This window comes from Danio aesculapii, chromosome 6 (genome assembly GCF_903798145.1).
Source record: "Danio aesculapii chromosome 6, fDanAes4.1, whole genome shotgun sequence".
NCBI lineage: Eukaryota > Metazoa > Chordata > Actinopteri > Cypriniformes > Danionidae > Danio > Danio aesculapii.
In genome coordinates, this window is record NC_079440.1 from 49,468,108 (window position 1) to 49,490,941 (window position 22,834).

The 22,834-nt window shown below is 34.8% G+C and overlaps 1 protein-coding gene across 4 annotated transcripts in view; it reads right to left on the reverse strand.

Moving 5' to 3' along the window:
- grm4 (glutamate receptor, metabotropic 4) overlaps nt 1–22,834 on the reverse strand; it is a 394,250-nt gene that overhangs the window by 38,963 nt on the left and 332,453 nt on the right. For all 4 annotated transcript variants that reach the window (XM_056460431.1, XM_056460429.1, XM_056460430.1 and 1 more), the window contains 2 exons: nt 21,742–21,878; nt 18,966–19,901 (listed from right to left, as the gene is read on the reverse strand). In XM_056460431.1, the coding sequence (XP_056316406.1) occupies nt 18,966–19,901; nt 21,742–21,878 (1,073 nt within the window). The remainder of the gene's footprint in view (nt 1–18,965; nt 19,902–21,741; nt 21,879–22,834) is intronic.

Genomic DNA, 22,834 nt, shown 5'->3' on the forward strand with positions numbered 1-22,834 from the left:
TCACAAATGAGGATTTAATGGCGCACACGACACACGATTCATCTCATCACTTCCAGTTTTCTTCAAAATATCCTCTTTGTGTTCAACAGAAGAAAGTCAGATTAGGAACAAGCAAAGGGTAAAGAGTAAATAATGAGTTTTCTGTTTTGGCTAAACGTTAAAGGCAATTTATTTATATGAATTTTTTTTGTTTAAATTATTAAATTGATTTATATTTAAGTGTCTCCATAGAAAAAAAAAATGCTCAAAAAGATTTGTATTTATCATCCTATATATCAGTTATCAACTTCCGAATGTAAAGTGTTACTTGTATCACCATACACACTCAGAAATAAAGGTACAAAATCTGTCCCTATGGTGGGACCTTTTCAAAAGGTACACTTTTGTACTGTACATGTGGACATTTGTACCATTAGCGTACACTTTTTGCTCAAGACACCTTGGAGTACTTTTTTTTTTTTAATTTTAACATAGTGGTGCATTGCTATTTAAAGAGTTCAGATGCAAAAGCAGCTAAACGCCACTTCCGCCAAAAATTAACTTATGACATTGAGTGAATGCTTTAGGCACGTACTACACCATCAACAAATAGACTTGCTTCTAATCATCTAAATCGCAGCGTCAGTGCATTCAGAAATAACAGTTTGTTAGCAAAGGCCGTTAAACACCAACTGCCTTTGACTGCAAAAGCCGCTATGTCCCAAGAACCAATCAGAAGCTGCTTATTGAATCATATGTTTTCCATGTAGCAGCACACTGATACGCTGGCTTTTATGATGGGACATACTCCGCTTTCGATTTTGATTTTAAAAGACAGAGTTTGATGAACTGGATGAGCCTGTCCGGCTGTCAGTGAATGGCAAATGAAAACGTCCCTTACCTCAAAACTTTATAAGAAAAAATAAGCATTATAAGAAAAAAGAAAACACAATGTGCAGTCGGAAGTGTAGCATGCATTCATAATGTGTTTTTGCGCAGTGACGCTGAATGAGTCCGATACAATAAACGGTAACTTCATTTCACGAAAGACAGAGTTAAGATGCTGTTCTTTTATCCCACATGGATGCTATCAGGATAAACACGGGAACAAGACCTTAAGTATGGTGAGAATGAATTAATGACAGCTTCTAAAATTGTCTGAGAAGAACCCTCTTTTTACCCAGTAGGCATACCTTGTGTTTTATTTGCTAATTTAAGCAATTTAAAAAAAAAATACAAATATAATGTATAAAACTATACATTATTTTTATTACTTCATAATACCTATATTTCTGATAAGCTCTTTATATTAATGGACAATGCACAGATATTGATGTTTCATAATGTTTTACACTACATTAATTTATTTAAATCTAAGAAGCTTAGTTTACAATGTTTACATTGTTCTACTTACATTAAATCCAAATCCCAAATATCAAAAATGACAACAGATTATTAAGATTTAATTAATGTCAGTTTTTATGTTATTGATTAATGCACTTGACAGATTTTATTGATTCATTTTCCTTCTGCTTTTTCTCTGGTTTATCACAGCGGAATGAACCGCCACTTACTTAACAGATTTATATATTTTAATATTAGGTGGTTTGTGTAATGTGTTTTATGTCTGGTAAAATAATTTCTAATGGCATCTTCATTTTCTACTAATTACACTTGTCTTGTTCCAATAGGTGGATTTAGAGGGTTTTGCATAAAATGCAGACGTGGATTTAGCTGGTTTTGATGCAAAAGAATATTTACCTTGTTAAAAAACAAAGAATAGTCTAAAGTGACGTTTTTGAAAAAAAAAAAATTATTTACTACCTAATAACCTTAACATTACATATAAAATGAAACTTCTGAACATAATTAGAGGAGCCTGATAGAAAATGCTCCTTTACAAGAAAAGAGAAACAAAAACAAAAAATAGGGTAAAGAATCTTGGTGTGATTCTGGAGTGAGATATGAGTTTCAGTAGTCATGTCAAAGCAGTAACTAAATCAGCATTCTATCATCTCAAAAACAATGCTAGAATTAGATGCTTTGTTTCTAGAGAGGACTTGTTCATGCTTTTATCACCAGCAGAGTGGATTACTGTAACGCACTCCTCACGGGCCTTCCCAAAAAGACAATCAGACAGTTGCAGCTTATCTAGAACTCTTCTGACAGGATTCTGACCAGAACCATAAAATCAGAGCACATCACACCTATCCCCAGTCTTTACACTGACTTCAGTTACATTCACAATAAATTTTAAAGTATTATTACTTGTCTATATATCACTAAATGGCATATGACCTCAATGCATGCATTAAATTCTAATCTAACAGATCTCTCAGATCTTTAAGATCAAGTAAATTATAAATGCCAAGAGTTCAGTCCACGCAAGGTAAATCCATCTTCAGCTACACTGCTGGAATCAGCTTCCAGAAATGATCAGATGTGCTCCAACATTACACATTCAAATCAAGCTTTAAACACATCTGTTTAGCTGCGCTGAATGAGCACTGTGCTACGTCCGACAGATTCCATTATTATGGCTTTCTTTTTCAATTATTTTTACTCTTTGTTGTTTTTATTTTACTCATTTTTGTTTCTTTTATTCCTGTTTGTGTAAAGCACTTTGAATTACCATTGTGTATAAAATGTGCTATATAAATAAACTTGCCTTGCTTTCCCTATAACTTATTAAATTAATTCTTCATTTTATTTTTAAGTGTCACTCCTGGTCCTTCATAGTAAATACTCTCAAGAATATTTGTAGATATCAGTTTTCAGCATCCAAATATAAAGTGTTGCAGGTATCATCATAGTGGTGGATCCCTATTTAATATGTGCAAACCAGTGCAAAAAAAAAACATACGCTGAAAACACTTACTTGCTGGAAACTGAATTCACAATTACAGTCACAAATGAGGATTTAATGGCGCACACGACACACGATTCATAGCGGTATCTCATCAATGTGCCGAACACCTGCAATCTAATGAGGCTTGTGAGAAATATGAAGATGGGAACTAGACAGTGAATCAGGGTTAGTCCTCCGAGACCGTCTCTGTTGTCTCAACACATACAAAGTGTTCCACTTTTTTGCCCTCGAATTGAAACTACAAGTTAAAAAAGAAAGCTTGCCATTATTGCACTCCCACATACAAATGGTTGAGTTGATAAAACGTACGCTGCACCACCATCAACTTTAATAATACAACAACTGATTCTGCTACTTCTTCACCTGCTCCTGCTGAATTATCTCTTGGGATGAAGAAGGAAAAATGAACTGCCATTTTTTTAAAGGGAAGTAGGTCTTGTGTCAACATCAGAAGGAGTGGGTCTCATGCTAACAGAGGCAAAGCGGATAACAGCATTCAAAGGGCTGAAGGGATGTTTATGTTTGTCACTGAAATATGAATTATACATATTTACAATCGTTTAGTGATGCGTGATACAGTTGAAGTCAGAATTATTAGGCCCCCCCCCCCCCCCCCCTGAATTATCAGCCTCCCTGTTTATTTTTTTCCCCAATTTCTGTTTAACAGAGAGAAGATTTTTTTCCAACACATTTCTAAACATAATAGATTTAATAACTCATTTCTAATAACTGATTTATTTTATCTTTACCGTGATGACAGTAAATAATATTTGACTAGATATTTTTCAAGACTTCTATACAAGTGACATTTAAAGGCTTAACTAGGTTAATTAGGTTAACTAGGCTGGTTATGGTAACTAGGCAAGTTATTGTATAACAATGGTTTGTTCTGTAGACAATCGAAAAAAATATAGCTTAAAGGGTCTAATAATTTTGACCCTCAAATGGTATTTAAAAAAAAAAAAAAAAAAAAAGTAAAAACTGCTTTTATTCTAGCCAAAATAAAGCAAATAAGACTTTCTCCAGAAGAAAAAATTTCAGACATACTGTGAAAATTGCCTTGCTCTTTTAAACATAATTTGGGAAATATTTAAAAAATAAAAATAAATCAAAGGGGGGCTAATAATTATGACTTCATCTGTATATTGGCACATCGCTATAAGTCAACACATTTTCATTTCGAATGTCTTAATTGTTTTTTTAAGAAAATAAATGATCAGCTGAAGAATTGTGGATTATTTCCTCTGGCTTTACTCATTTCCAATGCGTGCTGACAGGGAGGATTTTAATTAGTGTGATTTATAAATGATTTTGGAAAAGGAAATATGCATATATTTAACTGTATTCATGTGTTCTGTTTTTGTAAACCGTGAAGAACCAAGAGTGACAATTAAAATCAAAATGAAGAATCAATTTATGGATTTAATAGTTCAGAAGGTCATGATTCGCACTCATTAAATAACTTGTTTTTATAGCTTTTATTTTACATTCTTAGGTGATACAAAACACAGACGTTTCGGCACAATGCCTCCCTCAGTGCGTGGCACAATCCTCTCACTCCACCCTTTTATCCCACTGTCAATCACATTACATCATTAGTTAGACTGTCACTCAATAGTAAAAAAACATCTCATTTTCATTTTAATACTCTAATTAACCACACAAGAAATATTTACCTTCACCTTTAAAAACATTATCTCCATTGCACAGGGTAATAACATATCAATTATCATCATTCACTTATTCATGTCTACATCAATGCAATGAAATTACGTCAGTCCAGAACATCTCATTATTTGTATCAATTTATTTTACAATTTTTACCTGTTGCTGGATTCAAAAATTTCTTACCTGAATTTATTAGTAGAGACATAAAAATTGAAATAAAAAAAAAATAAAAAAAATAACCTGTTAAATGAAAATATTGTTAAATATAGTTAAATGTGTATATTTATTTTTTTTATTTTAAATAACATTAAATAAAGCAATGTGTTAAATAATCATCTTTAAATTTATAAATAAATATACAATTATATGTCATTTAATTCATGTTTTAAACTGTTGATTAAAGTCTGTGAGAAATGAAAAAGTACAATGTTTATTGTTTAATCTTTAGGTGAATAATTAATCCATGCACATTAATCCACAAAAAAATAAAAAGTTTGTTTTGGCAATATGTAATCATAGTCTGATACGACTCTGTTGACGTCAGTTTGATGACTTCAGTCACAATATTCCTAAAGGCTTTCTTCTTACGGGTTTGCTACAAGGGAAATATGTGCAAAAAGAAAGTCCACTTTCATTTCACTTGGAAGTACATCAGCATATTGATATAAAAGTCTCAGCAACTCCTGGACTCATTTATAAAACAATGCTTAGAAACCTTCCTAAAAGAACGTACGCCTGAAATCTTAATAATTAAGGCTCATATAATGATTTAAATTCGTTCAATTTGGTCAATAATTAGGTTAAATGTGTTTACATAAAGTTTATTTACAGCTGTGCTAAAGTTTTATAGATCAAAATTTTTGCATGGAAAGAGACTTACGCATTTTTCCAACCCTGTTTTGTACATATGCCACATTTATAAATGGGATCCCCTGCTCCTCCATAGTAAACACTCAAAAATCAGCTTTATTGGTATCCTATAATGATGCATCCCTATTTAATTTAATCAATGTAAAAAAACCAACAACAACAACAAAAAAAAAACCCATTACATTACATACAGCTCCAAAATAAAAAATAAAAACAATAACTCCTCAGTGTTATATGTAATCAAAGCAAGGCTTTATGGAATAAAAATCCAAGGTCTTCATTGAAAGTTTGCATGTATTTAGGTCATGCTTGAATTTATTCTATATGCCATTATGTTAATAGACTGTCTCCAATCCCATGTTAATGTGCAAATGTAACTATAAATAAGCCTGATTTCTTGAAGGGTGTAAACACTGCGGCTCGCTGATGCTTTTAAAATATTACTTTGCCTGATTGAGCTGCACAGCAGAAGAACCGATGAGTTTGGGAGTAGGAATAGCTGTTTGTCTGAGCAATAGTTGACATTGGTGGGAAAAAGATTTGTGGTTATATTTGGGTTACATGTTTCAAAATTAGTATTTTTAGTACAATTGTTACATTAAACAGTCTATTCAATAAAATAATTGTTTGTTGGCACAATTTTGGATCACTGGATTAATGATAAATCTGAATTTGTTCATAAATTTCACCAGTAATTACAAAGAAAGTAACACATTACATCCTGCATTATTATTATGAAGTCTTTCTATAAAATTAAACCACCTTATATATATATATATATATATATATATATATATATATATATATATATATATATATATATATATATATATATATATATATATATATATATATATATAAAACACTCCTTATATTATAACTCAGTTTATTATTATTATTCTCACTGTAACACTGTTATACTCAAATGCTGTGTTGTTTTAACCCAAATGGTTACATTGGGTAGATTATGGACAACAAATGGTTACATTTGTTAAAATATGAACAAAGCCAACAGTTGGGTTACATTTTTAATGACTTTTTTACCCCACTTGTAATATAATGAGCATTATATATATTTGTATGCAACCAGTCTTGCACTGTAAAAGCCTTCGATTCTATGTGCGAGAAGTTTGTCTTTAATATTTCATAAAAAATGCATCCACACAACTCTTTTAGATGACGATAAATGAATGACATTCTGAAGAAGTTCAATAACGCCAGTGTCAAGCAGAGTGGTATTTACCAGGTGTGAGAAATATTCAGGGTCCTGAGCACACACCTGTCACAGCTCTGACACACACCTGTATGTAAATACACGATGTTGACCGCACTCACCAACACACAAGGATTACTCTGTCATGAAAACCACTGCAAGTGAACCTGAACGACACGACGTCACTCTAATAATAGCATCTTCAGGCCGGAGATGCATACAAATACCAGCTTAAGAACTGCAAGAGGCTTGACTTATATTCTCAAGATTTCTCAAAACCGACAGGAGAAGGTCTGTCGTGATTCTAACATCACATGTTTTGCATTATTAACTTCATCAGACACTTAATCAGATGATTAATGGGATGTTTTGAGTGTTTAGATTTAAAAAGACTACATGTGAAGAGTAAATGCTCAAGAAAAAAATGCTCCAGACATCATCTGAAATTTTCGTCTAAAACGTGCTTTGACTTCTGTGTTTAGTAAGGGTGTAACGGTTGATCTGTGATTTGTACAGATCACAACCCACAAGTCAGAACACACATGACTTTTTTACTTGTAGATTCATCTTAAATTTGTAACGATCTCAGAGAGATCACCTCTTGCATCTTTCAAATCACATGTAAGAAAGCATTTAGGCTTTCCCGTAAAATATAATGATGACGGAAGAAGTTGTGGTAGGTTATTCGGGATGCAGGGCCAGCCCTGTGCATTTAGCAGAGTAATTTTGGGGCCCTTCCTTTGGGGCTCTAAATAGTGAAGTATTGCCATTGCAAACCGGCCCACAATGACCTTATTGCTTATTAAAATACAATTAACGAAACGGAAAAGTAAAGCCAACAGAGTAAAGTAAAGTAAAGGTAAAGTAAAGTTTAGCAAACAGATTAAAGATCCTATAAAAGATACTAGGTTGTTTTTTTTTATATATATATATATATAAATTCCAATTGCAAAAAGCCTGCACTGAAAGACACTGAATAATAATGAATTAAATGCATTACTAAGTAATAACATATACATTCTGAACTCATTAAAAACTCAACAAAACAACAACAACAAAACAATTAACATTAATGCAAAGATTGATCTATAAATAATAAAATCATGAGCAGATAACATAAATATGAAAACTATTAATATAAAAAACATAGGAAAAAGGGAGGCAACAAATACTGGATCAATGTTAAAACACAAACACAAACTTTATTATTCCCTTCAGTCTCCTTCCCTGTACCTTTCATTTGAGATGAGGGGTCCAGAGCTTATATTAAACTATAATTACATGAAAACATTACTTTTTTAAACATGTTTCAGAAATTATTGGTAAAATATTACCAGTGTGCAAAATATGTCAGTGAAAGACATTTCAGTATTATTGCATTTCAGTAAAATGTGTTTTAGACTAAAGAGAAGGGTCTGCCAAACCAGGAAAAAATTAATTATTTATTAATCTGTAATTGTCTATTTTCGATAAATGTGCAATTAGATTATGTCTTTAACATCATCATTAGCACTTAAAAGCGATGCTAAAAATGATTTTGTGCTTGTCTCTTTTCATCGTAATTTTTCCCCTCAGTTTTTCTATGCCTGAAGAATAACGTTAGTTTCGTTTCATTTTCACGGTCCAATTTCCAAAATAAATGAGGTACATAATGGGGCAGGCAATGAAGCAAAGGTCATGGTGGCTGTGTCTGTGCACGGATTCACATTCTTGTGGTGACCGGTCATTCTTGCAGGTTACCTTGGAGGACAAACTCAAACCGCGAAAATATAAAACGCATATGAGAAATGAGATGATGCGAGTTGTTGATCACATGACCTTCACAGGAAAACTATTTTAACTAAAATAAAATTGTAATTTTTTTTTGTATTCTCTTTTAGGTGAAAATTTATAAATCTTTAAGTACTAAAGCACTGTCAATGAAGAAAATTGTAAAATGCAAATAAAAACGATTTCAACAAGGAAACGGCTTGCACCACTAGCGGGTTGTGGGGGCCCCCTAGTGGCGACAGGGCCCTAAGCAGCCACTTAGTTCGCTTATAGGGAGGGCCGGCTATGTCGGGATGTGGTGGGTTTCTTAGGTTATTAAAGGTGTTTTCTGTCACTACTTGTTTAGACTGCATCAATGCATTCAGTGTAAGCATCATGATTAATTAATAAAAGATCGAGATCTCAACACCAACATAAAATTATAAAATTATAAATGATGGTGATTTGCATATGTTTATTAATCCTTCGAACCGCTGCATTCAAATCTGTGTTTAAAAAACATAAAGATCAAGAAAGAGATTCAGTCTTTAGTCTTTGGGTTTGTTATGAAGCTACAGTCAAATAACACAGAAGTACTGGGATAACAGTTTATAGATATAACCACTGATGTTTATGGTAAAGATTACAATTCCCTTTATATGCATTTAACGACGGTCAAAAATGAAAGTTGTAGGCAGCAATTACAATATTTAACCAATAGGTGGCGACAACCAGCCATTAGCAATATGGCACTGAATAATTCTGCAAAAATGACACATCTAGCAATGAAACTTGAAGTTTTATGAGTGAATAACTCAATCATTTATTAAAAATAAGTCTAGTAGTAAATATGGGCTGTACAAATTATAATGTTAGATTTATACATTTAGCATCATCAGCAACAGTAGCAGTGAATTTTTCACAGTACTGAATAATTAAAAATAAATTTTTATACAGCTAATCATTTCTTCATTTTTAAAAATAAAATTACAGGTTCTTAGTTCTGTTTGATTACACCAAAAGTGTCTTGCAGTACTGTTTTATAATAAATGGAAAGCAAATGACATTTGTCTCCTCCCTTATGGTTGATCTGAAAAATGGTCCGATCCGTTACTAAAAAAACCATAATGTGATCTGAACCATGAGATTTGTGATCTGTTACACTACTAGTGTTTAGGTTCCGTTATTTAACTTTTATGGCAATGAACTGGTTGTTTTCATTTTCTTGAAAGTGAAATAACTGAACATAAACAAAAATAGGAGCATGAGAAGAACATTTCTGATTACACTTAGGTTTTGCATCTGAACTCCTCACACATATGTGCACACGCACACAAAGAGAGTAAGAGAAATAGAAAAATAGATATACAGAAATAGATAGACAGAAAAAGAATTATATATATTTTATTTGTAGATGGATTTTCTGACTCAGGAATTCACAAAACAGATGGCATGTAATAAAACAATAAAGGTTCTAATCCTGGAAGAAGAGCTGCGAGAAGGTCAGCTGTCCCAGTCACACATCTTACTTCTCAGGTCACTGACATTCCAAGCAGAATTAATCTGGTTTTATATGAAATGTCTTACACTGTAATAATGCTGTGTTCCACACAACTCCATGTTGTCCTAACACAAATCGATTTAGTTAACTTTTTTTTTTCTAATTTAAGTTTATTGAACAAAACAATTAAGTTTTCTTTTTTTTCATGATCAAGTACCAGTCAACTGCAATTTTCTGTCTAAGAATCAAGCTGGCAAGCCCAAGATGACAGATATCAAATATGGTCAAATATAGAAATTTATTCATATTCAATACTATAAATGTGATCAGTTTTTAATTACAGTCTAAATTTAACGATCACTTGAAGTTGGAGTCACATCAAACTCTAGAAAAAAATTGTAATGAGCTAAAATACATTTTACACAAGGACAAGAAAATACTTAGATTTAGCCTTCCATGGTTGAGCTGGGGTGGACACTTTCACTCACTCACACGCTCGCTAGCACGCACGCACGCACGGACGCACATATATATATATATATATATATATATATATATATATATATATATATATATATATATATATATATATATATATATATATATATATATATATAGTATATATGTGTATATATATATAGTATATATATATATACACAGTATATATGTTCAACAGTTCTATCTGGATATCGAATCTGATTGGCTGATTGCTGTGTGATAATCTGTAATATCAGCACTCGTACAGCCTCTTCCCACTTGTGTATACTCTGTTAACATGGAGCCAAGCAAAGGAATAAACTCACTACAGTTTGACAAACATTGCAGCTGTAAATTTGTATAATGTAAATTTGAGGCTTTTTAAAGTGAGAATTTAATTGTTCAGATTGCAACTATGCCATTTATTTATAATAATTGTGGCTATTCTAAAATATGTTTGCATAATTTTGGAAATTCAATGTCATATTAAGTAGAGCAAAGAAATTGACTGTTGATGTTCCGTCACAAGATGGCTCCAGAGGCTGCACTCCTTAAGTCCTCAGAGGGAGAAAAATGTTTTTCTCAGCGTAAATTTCAAACTACAGCTGATCAAATCATTATAGAACAGGTAAGTGACATTCTAAATCGATCTCTCTCTTTTGTATATTGTATTGCTGTATTTATACCATAGTAATCTAGTATTGCTTACTTTGCTTTGGTTTTTTCTGGGTTAACTTTTGTGAAATCCTGTATTCAACACAGAAATATTGGGAAATCTCTGTAGACTGAAGGGATTTCATGCCGTTCAGCTGTATAATCTCAAAATGTGAGCAAAATCATAATTTTAGACATTACACTAGAGAATCATTCAAATACTAGCTCTAAAGTGACGTTGGTAAAGTAGCAACGGTTTCTGCAGTTCTGACGTAGGCTGCAGATGTGAATGAATGGCGGAAGAAAGTAGTTCCTCTAACAAAAGGGTTTTTGAGACTCTCTGTGTTTGATTTATGCCGTCAAACTGTTGTATAATTGCAATATCACACTTGTAGCAGTTCAATATGGCTGTATATCGGCATGCCATCCCATTTACAGCTATATCGCATTGCTACTCGTACATACAAAATATTACAAAAGAATAAGCAGACAGCCACTTCTACAAAACCTTTTGATTGTGATATTATTTTTTTAGCATTTCAAGCAGTCATGTTCTCTGCAAGCGAGTAATGACTTTTTATTTTGGGTTAGAACTCTTCTTTTAACGGGAAGGCACTAGGTGTCCAACGTTTTCATAGAGTGTTACAATTTCTGCCAGCACTTAATATATTAAGGATGAAAAAGGCTGCATAATTGCATTAATTTTACAGCTTTTCTTCATTATAATCTTTTTTAGATGCCGAAAATGATCATGTTCCCCTTTTAACTAAATGGTTTTATAATAGATCGACATCCTTTTTATTATTTTTCCTGTGGTCAGAGTTTGGGCATTTGTTCAAGTCAACCTAACAAAGCAATCAAAATTCCATCTGGATCCTACTAAAACCCAGGAAAGGAAGCATGTGAAAGCCCTAAGACCACATTGAAACCTACCTGCCAGACTAGCTCATTTAAAAAATCCTTTGGTTTAACCACAATAAGATGACCTCCCGATTAATCATTTGACAGGCTGATCAAATTCAGCGGGGACCGGACCAGCTGCCCACATTCAAATGCTCCAGAATGCCTCCGAAGACATTCATTATTCACTTTGACATAAGATGACAAACAACTGATGGAGCCGGCATGCTGATGAGGCGTCTGGCAGAAATCGTGTGACAAGTGCAAATGCAGAGAGATAAGGTAAATCACAGGCCAGGAGGAAGTGAGGCATTTAATTGCTCTAAAAAGACATGTCATCTCTGACTCGCCAGGCTTTATTGTGCTTGCCAGCCTGCATGATTGTGAGGTGCTGTTGTTTTGATATGTTAATTCCCCTCTGAAAACACTGTTTGTCGCGTACACGGCGGTGGGATTTTGTTGTATGACGGCGGCTTTATTTTCAACGCAACGCTAAGTGCTAAAAGTGTTTCTTCAGCGCTGTGATGTACAGAGCCGAATCAACGTCAAGCACTGATTGAGGCATGAGAGGCTTGGTAGGCTTCGAGTGTAAAATACTGTCAGAAAATCAATTTTATTGTGAAATCAAATCATTGTTTTACGTTCTAAATACATTATTGAATAAAAAACACATTGCAGCATGTTGAAAAATCATACTTTGCTGAAACAAAGCATTCAATAAAACTTGCCATTTTCATTTGAACCATAATTCATTGTTTTTGGCATTCATGTTAATCATAATCTGAATAATTCCTAAACTGTTACTAAGAAATATGAAAAATAAATTCATTCGATACTTGATTTTTGTTGTTTTTGTTTGTTTTTGTTTCTGTGCATTAGGGCCGCACAATATATCATTTCAGCATCGATAATATGTGAATCTGCCATAGTCACGTGGGATCTGCAGTGTCGGGGGATTATAATTAACCAGTGTTGGGGTTACCCATTATAAATAATGCGTGTTACGTAATAATATTACTTTCCTAAGTAATGAGTAAAGTAATGCATTAATTTTAAAAAATAAGAAATATTATTTGAGTTACTTAAAAAAAAAATGATGCGGGTTACTTTTTATCTTGCTTAATTGGCTTTTACAAAATATATTTTGAAATAAAAATAACCTTAGGTTGAATCACACACTCAGTAAAAGAGCATGCTGCGAGGGAACAGACAGTTGGCATCAGGTCTCGTTTTTCAAAGCAGATGAGTCAGTGTACTGTTCTAGTAACTGAATAACTCAGGATGTTGGTTTATGTCGAGTCAGAGGGGGTATCCGGTATGTTAGTACTAAAGATGCAAACCGTTTCACGACAACTCCATCCAATTTAATGAACTCGTTCGACCACTTCACTTAGAAAACAAAACGATTCATTTGCTAATCGCTCGTCATCACTACAGACAGTTAGAAACAGATACAATGTCAGGCCTGAGACTTACATTTGTCCAATGGATTCTTGTTATTTTAAACTCATCGAAGAAAAGAAGTGGATTGTCGTGGATTGACATCAGTTCACGTTCTGTAGGTAAAACAATTAATTCGACTAAATAAAAGAAAAAGCTTTTATTGCTTTTATTGTTGAGGAGATGCGGCCACTGTTGACTGTTGAAGCGAATACGTATTGCAATATATTTCTCTTTTGAGAAACAATTTTCACATTTGTTAAGGCCACGTGAAGAAATTTATTCAGTGTATAAAGCTCAAAGATCTAGTTTGATTTGGGGATTTTTTTATCGGTTTACTGTTTATTTTGTTATTAAACATTTATTAAAGGTTATTAAAGGTTTAAAATCTGCCTTAACATACATTATTTCATGTTAGTCCTCTTAGACTTTGTTGAAGTCTTTATCTTAATGGAGAGTAAATTTACTTAATATTAAAACATACAAAAGTAGCAAACACATTACATGCTTTCATTAATCTGTACATACAGCATGTATAGCTCTGGGCTCAGAAAACTCTCAAAATATAATTCTATCCTACATTTTAAAAGCTAAATGAAGGTGCAGGTTATCTAGTTGGTTGTTGAATACAGAGCTTCTTGAAGAAAAAGGTGAAAAAACACCTGCAAGTTCTGAAAGAGATCAAACCTCAGCCAGGTAAAGAAAAGTAAAGCAAACATAACGCATTATTTTCCCTAAAAAGTAACACAATTAGTTACTTTTTGGGGGGAGTAACTCAATATTGTAATGCACTACATTCTAAAGTAACTTTCCCCAACACTGTAATTAACTCTAAAACACAGTTCAGAACATGTGATTTGTGCAGTTGTTACAAAGTTGAACTCTAATCTAATAATATGAAAGTGTTTTATTTGGATTGGTTTTTAAGGCCCGTTACTGTGTAAACTGGTAATACTGTTAAACTGTTAAAATACTGTTATTTTTTGTTTTTGGTATGGTTGTGTGATTTCTTTCTGCGCTTGTCTGAGTATTTGGTGGAGCTTGCGAACGGCTGTCTGGCCGGGGGTGCTCTGTGCATGCCGGGATCGCCCTGCATATCGCTCTTTTTATAGATATGTTTTTGTTAACTTTTTGATTCTTTAGTATTTACATGGTGTTAACTATATAAATCATGTTAACCCCTGATTTTATTCTTTTTTTTACGGGAGCTATGCAAGATCTCTCCTGGAAGAACAGCTGGTGTCAGGGAACTCTTGTTTAACTGCCTTACCTGTCTACTGTTATTTGGTATTCTTTTTATTTTCCTATTGTAAGGTTGATTTAAATGAGGGCAACGCAGTGGCGCAGTAGGTAGAGCTGTCGCCTCACAGCAAGAAGGTCGCTAGTTCGAGCCTCGACTGGGTCAGTTGGTGTTTCTATGTAGAGTTTGTATGTTCTCCTCGTTTGCGTGAGTTTCCTCCGGGTGCTCCGGTTTCCCCCACAGTCCAAAGACATGAGGTACAGGTGAATTGGGTAGGCTAAATTGTCCATAGTGTATGAGTGTGAATGAGTGTGTATGGATGTTTCCCAGAGATGGGTTGCAGCTGGAAGGGCATCCGCTGTGGGTACATTCCGCTGTGGCGACCCCGGATTAATAAAGGTACTAAGCCGGATATGAATGAATGAATGATTTAAATGAGAATAAAAATATATTGACGGGGACGTCAATTTGTCATATTCAAGCTTCTGTGTCTTTCATATGTTCGGCTCAAATTCTGATATCATTGATAGAGCCAGTTTTGGATTTTGGGCCATAACATCTGTGCTTTAATTTATTTTAATTTCTATAATTTTGTACATTTTATGCAGATGCACTACCCTATAAATTATACCAATCAAGATAAAATAAAAATATTTCCATATAGGATCACCTTGTGACATATCGCAATATACGGTACAGTATTTTGCAGAAAAACTAAATTATGCAATGTCAGTTTTTTCCTATTTCACGCAGCCATACTGTGATTGCATACATTGGGCAGACAAAACTGCATAAATTGACTTAAAAAAATCTGTCTTGGTCAGGATATTCATAAAATCAGTTGAGAAAAAAACAGCTGAGAAAGAAAATGCATGTCTATCAGTATATTGGACCTGTGAATCCTCATAAGGATTTATTTATATTTAATTAAGAAAGTGTAGACAACGTACTGTTTTTTGTAGCTGAATACATGGCAAAATTCCAAAACTGCTTATTGCATTTGTGTCTTATTTTAACTGTGTTAAAATTTGTGTCTTATTTAAACCCACTGATCTATGGAGAGAGATTAGACTCAATAATAATTCACGCAAAAGACACGATGTACACATGCGTAGCCAAATTCACGTACGTAAAATATTTATTTATACTTACAAAAACAATTCACATGCACAAAATAAAAATACATTTTCATAAAATACGTTTCACAAATGCAAAACACCATTTGCAAATATATAAGAGTGTACAAAAAGTTTTGAATGTTTAAAATTCACGAGTTCATCCTGAATGAGAATGTGCAAATCCTCTCTCACGTACGACTCACCCTGAATACGAGTGTGTGCATTTTTGAGACTTTCCTGCCAGAAACAGGCAACTCGTACCTCTCAGCCAATCAGATGAGAGCTGTACTCGACGTCAACCACTCTGCGCTCCTTTTGCGCAGTCTGTTCCTCTAACCAACATGTAAGCTCGCATCTTATTGGCTACAGGGCACGAGTGACTCACGTGGGAGGTGTGTCCTGACAGGAAAGTCTCAAAAATGCACACACTCGTATTCAGGGTGAGTCGTACGTGAGAGAGGATTTGCACATTCTCATTCAGGATGAACTCGTGAATTTTAAACATTCAAAACTTTTTGTACACTCTTATATATTTGCAAATGGTGTTTTGCATTTGTGAAACGTATTTTATGAAAATGTATTTTTATTTTGTGCATGTGAATTGTTTTTGTAAGTATAAATAAATATTTTACGTACGTGAATTTGGCTACGCATGTGTACATCGTGTCTTTTGCGTGAATTATTATTGAGTCTAATCTCTCTCCATACTGATCGAACTGCAGAATCCAATCATAAAAATAGAAATAACTACATCACATGAAATTTAACATAATTTGGAAAATTCTGGATAAATAAATTGTATGTAGTGCTAAGTAGGGATGTCCAGATCTGGCCTGATCACATGTATGCATATGTTTATTTTTTAACACATCTATAGTTATTTGGTGGCACAGAGTTAGACCTCTTTCTTGACTGACACACAGAAACAGCAACGCGTGTGGCATGACATCACTTTGTTGCAGAGATGCTATTGGTTAAATGCCGGCAAAGTAGAACACAGAAGCAGCTTGAAGCAGAAAGCGTGAGTATGTCTGCGGTCTGGAGGTATTTTAAAGTTGATGACAACAACATTTGCATAGAAAACTGTGAGATATGTAAACTTGGGACTGCCTGCCGGGTATTTTAAGTTGAGGTGTTATTTGTTTTTGTATTAGATTTTTATATACATTTACTGTTGCACTAAAGTCCAAAAGTGAAGACATGTTGTCATTTATTACCTGATTGTTCAAACTACAGAAGTGTTCTGTTTGTTAACAGAGTTGTTGAATGTTAAAATAAGGTGAATTAAATAATAAAATAAGGAACATCCTGGATCTGTTTCTTTGCTCTTCTTTATTCTTTTTCTGTATTAAAGAAGTATCGGTAGATACTCAAAATCTAATGACTCGGACTCGAGGGCAAAAAATACTGATCGGGATATCCCTAGTACTAATTGCTGAATTAAATCATGATGTGGGCTTACTTCTGTGTATATTAGACCACTAAGAGACTATTTAAATATGAAGTCTGCTTGTTTTGCATGTCTGATTAAATGAATGTCACAACAATCAATCAAAATAAAATTAACTTAAATGGACATGTTTTTAAAATATATATAAAAAAATAAAATAAAATAATATATATATATATATATATATATATATATATATATATATATATATATATATATATATATATATAAAATGGATTTTTATAATGAATGGTCCTTATACAATTGTCAATTCATTTATTATTATTTTATGACTCACCGATTGCACACAGTATGTCTAATAATGTTAAACACTTTAATTAAGCAAGAGGTTTTTCCCTTTTAGGTTTTAGAAACCAAAGAGCATCTGATCGGTGACTCAAAAACAATAACATGATCTGAATGACGAATCTTGTGACCTTGTGTTGCTTACAGTATTAAAAAAGCAGCAATTGAATTTATTCTTACTGCATTACATGGTCGGAAACTAAATGCCAGCACAATACAATCTAGGCCTGCAGTAGAATATTTACTCAAGTAAAAACTGAAATGTAAACCATCTCCATTTTAAAAGCAAACTGAACTGCTATCGTTTAAGATTAAATTGAATTCTCTGAATTAAAGGAGCCACGATTTATATGTATCAAGCAAGCTGACATGTTTTTTAATTTCATAACTCCATTCCCTTATGATTTTTTTTTTAACTCATCATATAGTCATCCAATCGTGAAAAGACTAAATGCACTCAAAGATGCATCAGAGACAGACTGCAATTCGATCACTCATACTATCACCACTAATTGCTATATCGGCCAAAGACTTTGCTCAGAGAATATTTGACTGCAAAATAAAAAAAAGTCAGTCAACTGGTTGTAAGACTATTGTAAATACACACTAAATGGTGGAGATGAAATAAAAACTGATAAAAGAAGGAAAGAAAGGTGCAACCATGTGCTTCAGGGTTACAGCTACCAACATGATGATTTCCTCTAGAAATATGCAGTAGTTATTTGTTTCTTTGTGACTGCTGTAGGCATAATGTAGTCTAAGGCAACATGCAATTACCTATGTAAGTTCATACAATCTTCTATCTGAATGAGTCATTCAAACGACGGTTAAAAAGGCACAGTAGGAAACTGAGTTTAAAGCCATAATGGGTCCCTACCAACAAGTATAACAATACTGGAATTGCTGAAATTGCTTGTTCAAGGCTTTGCTAAGGGAGACACTAATTAAATAAAACTGAAATTGAAAAAGGAGAAAGCCCTTATCTTAAGCTTCAGAAACAGAAGGTCCCAGGTTTTCTAATTGAAATGAGTAATGCAGCCAAAGAGAGGGTAGTTGCATTTATAATTCAGCAGAGCTGAAATGCGCAGTCTGTTTTTTTTTCCAAGTCAGTCGGTGCTTGTCAATTGATTACATCATCTACAAAAAGCTGACGCTCAATCTCCTTGCTATTTTCAAAGTCTCTTTTATCTTTGAGAGCACAGTGCTAGATGGGCAAAAGAGAGTGCCTTTGTTTTCCCAGCCGCACATGTCCTTTTCAATATCTGAAGGAAACCATGTGAGCTTTTCACTGTGGTGCAGAAACCTCATGATTCTCAATTTCTCTTTGAAATAAACTGTCTGTTTCACAGCTCTGCTTGATCTGAAGCCCAAATGAACATAGTCAATTTGTTCCCACTGCTGTTTTTTTTTTTTTTACTGAAAGTACATTGCGCTGAATGGCATGTTTTGTCGAAAGCTTAAAGGCGGTAAATACTGCCATTACTTTCAAATGCAAGGTCTTCAGGAGTCGCACTCAATCATCAGCTCTTACCTTTTCCGTTGACTGCGATGTCCCGAAGAAAATAGGGATGAAAGCGAGCCAGATGATGCAGGTGGTGTACATGGTGAACCCGATGGGCTTGGCCTCATTGAAGGTCTCGGGAACCCCTCGTGTCTTGATGGCATACACCGTACACGTCACCATCAGCAACATGCTGTATCCCAGCAGGCAGATGAGCGACAAGTCTGAAATGTCGCACTTTAGGACTCCGCGTGCCATCTCTGGGTCTAAGGTGCGCTGATCCTCATAGTCAATGAGAGCTTGCGAAGGGTCTACAGCAAACCAGATGCACACCCCCAGGAGCTGAACGGAAATCAAGCTGAAGGTGATTATCAGCTGCGAAGCTGGACTGATGAAGCGTGGCGCGCTCACCGTCATTTTCCCCTGCTCGAAAATCCGATAAATCCGATTGGTTTTGGTGAGCAGCGCCGCGTAGCTGATGCTCATTCCGAGCCCCAGGAAAATCCGCCGCAGCGAGCAGATCCCTACATCTGGAGTGGAGATCATGAGGAAAGTGGTGGCGTAACACAAAAAGATTCCTGTAAGCAGGACGTAGCTGAGCTCTCGGCCAGATGCCTTAACAATCGGCGTGTCATTATAGCGGATGAAGGTCACCACCACGAAAAGCGTGGCTATGATTCCAAGAATGGCGATTAAGACAGGTATGACGGCCCACGGCGAGCTCCACTCCAGCTTCACAATAGGAATAGGCTGGCAGCCTGTGTGGTTCTTGTTAGGTCTTAAATCGAAGCGGCACATCTTGCAGGTGTAAAGGTCGGCTTGATACTGGTAGCCGTCGCAGCGCTCGCAGTGCCAACAGCAGGACATGCCCTTAACTATCTTCTTGCGCCATCCGGGTTTACAGGGTTGACTGCAGATGGAAGTCGGCACCTGCTTCCCTCCACCTGGCCACTGCATCGCCCGCACCTGTAGCACAAAAACGCACTCTATTTACCATTCGTCTGGGCTAGAGACATGAAGCAGTGTTTAACATCTCAGAAGAGTGTTTTCATTTCGTCATCCACTGACTCACTAAATTAATTCTTGAGCATCTCATAGGAGCCGTCTTCAAGCCTTATTCACAAGTGATGTGCACGTTCAGATCACCAAAACGTGAGAAGTCATTTATTATTGTTTGCCAGTGGTGTAAAGTACACAAATTACAAATACTCAATACTAATGTATTTACTACTGTAAATACTACTGTAATTAGGTATTTTCTCAGGAATCCTAATTTACTGAGCAGTTTTAAAAATGTGAACTTTTACTTTCCCTTGAGTACATTTTTAGTGCAGTATCGGTACTTTTACTTCACTACTTTCCTTCAACCGCCAGACACAATTTTTTCTGGTCTATGGGGATTAGAAAAATCAGTTCTGTTATTCTTGTCCAATCGAATCACACATAGAAGTAAAGAGGTAAAAAGCATCATAATGATCTACCTCAACACATGGGCAATTTATAATTGCAGCAAACTGTTTGGAGGCATTAAAAGTGTCCAAGAAGATGTCCAAAATCTTTACAATCATTGACCCAGAGACCGTTTAGATGCATGTCACTGTTTACTGTATGAAGACCGAAATGGCCTCAAACACACAGCAGGCACAAGACATCAACATGATGTCAGATTGAAGTTGCACTCCACCATCTTGGGGATGTTGCATTTTGCTTAGAAATGAAAATCAGGTTGACATCAGAACTCAATGTCAGGCTGATGTCAATGTCCAACGTCCAAACTAAAATCAACCAAATATCAACATCTAATGATGTTACAGCTTGAGGTTGTGTGGGCGTTACCACTATGATGTCTTTTGGTTGCCATACCTGACGAATAAATGTCAGTATTTGACGTCAATATGACGTTGATTTAAGATGTTGGCCCAACTTTGGATTTTGGTCACTTTCTAACACAACCTAAAATCGACCAAATATCAACGTCATTTGACGTCATTATTGGACATCAAAATAAAGTTGTTCCTAGACGCTGGCTAGACATTGAATTTGGTCATCTGACCTCACAACCAAAATCTAACCTAATATTAACGTCTTATGATGTTGTGTGCCTGCTGGGCACAAACTAAATGCACTACAGAATGTTACGTTTACACACATCCACAAATTACATGTAAATGCATCAGCTTTTTACAGTGTAATACTCACTACTCACTACTCTTGAGTATTTTTGAAAGGTCTACTTTTTACTCATACTTTGAGTAATATTTACAACAGATACTTTCCCTACTTTTTTTGGCAAGTAATGGTACTGATGATTTACTTAACTATGATTTTTCAGTACTCTTTCTACCACTGTTGTTTGCACACCGTATCTCACCGTATACCATTTTAATCAATAGGAAAATCCTGTAATTTTTACATTTGAGCTTTTTTTGTGAAGTCCCTGCACAAAAAACAGCTTCGAAAAGGCATTTGTCTTTATTCTAAAGCCATGTTGTAAAAAGATAGAAATGTATGTATTATTTTACTACTAACTCTAACATCATTAATGGTGAAGTGTTATTGCTCGTTACAGGTGTGCAATCTGACATACCACTTTCAAATTCTTTACAAGGTTTAGGATATCATGAGATTTTTTTTGTCTGTCCTTCACCCAAAGCTATTCAGAAGACTTAGAAGAAGAATCTCAGAAGAAGATTCACACACTTTTATGATTTATTTTGCCCTTTTGAGCTTGAAAACTGATACATTTCTTTAAAAATGTATTCTTTAATGTTTCACAAAAGGAAAATGAGGTAAGAAATATACTCACATTTAGGTAAAGCTGGTCAGTCCAATGGCCTATGATTTTGTATTCGGCTGTTTTGTTCTTTATTTGGTACTGATAGATCTCGTATCGGCCTGGGGCATCTCCATTCTCATTAAACTGCACCGGATTGCCACCTATGCCTGAAGACGGAAGCAAAGAAATCAGATTAAAGAGATGCAAACCCCATATACCTTCACAGTAACAAGCAAGCACTCGTGTACGGACATATCCAGGTCAGCGTCCAAAATCTGTGAACGAAATTCCGCTGAGATTGATGGTGTGCTGGAAACTGCAATCTATTTAAGCAGGACTAAATGTGCTAGCAGTCAATTTAATAGGACTTTTGCAAAATGTATTGCTTTAGAGGTTATTTAATGCTATATCTACATTACAGTGTAGCTTTTCAAAACCACTTATTGCTAATATAAAAATAAGCATTGTATATGAAAGGAAAAAAGGAACCTCATTTAAAGCTGAAATAGAAAAATAAAACCCTGCATTACCACTGCTTAGTATATAATGCATGGGCGTAGTTATTTAGCTCTGTATAAACAAGTCGAAATTTCCTTTGCAGATACATTGAGTGCAATTTCTTTTTTCCTGAGAGCAATAGCTTATGGAAGGAGGCAGGCGAGGTGCACAGGATAACAATGCTGCTGCATCCAATGATGCATTTTAGATTAGGTGCCTTATTCTGTGGAAAGCCCTGCTGTCTCAGGCTTTAAAGTTTTGGTTAAGCTATCTGTATTCCGAGCACCTGACCGTGTCCAACTTAATTCCCTGGACCCTATGCAGCTGAGTCTACTGAACAATAGCACAAGAAATTGTGTTTGCACTACTTGTGTTTGGGTTAGAACTATACCAAGACATAATCCACATCAAATTCTCACTAAAATCTAAGGCTGATTATCAGCTATGCTGGATTGCTGTTGATGAATATCCTTTCTTCTCTGTGGAGGCTTGGAAGCTGCGAGAGGCTTATTTCAAACTCTGATGAGTCAACCGTTCTGGATTAAGGAATTAAGATTTTTTACAGCCATGCTTGGTGGCGGTGCAGCTCCCCTTATAATGCAGACAGATGTAAAGGATTATGAGA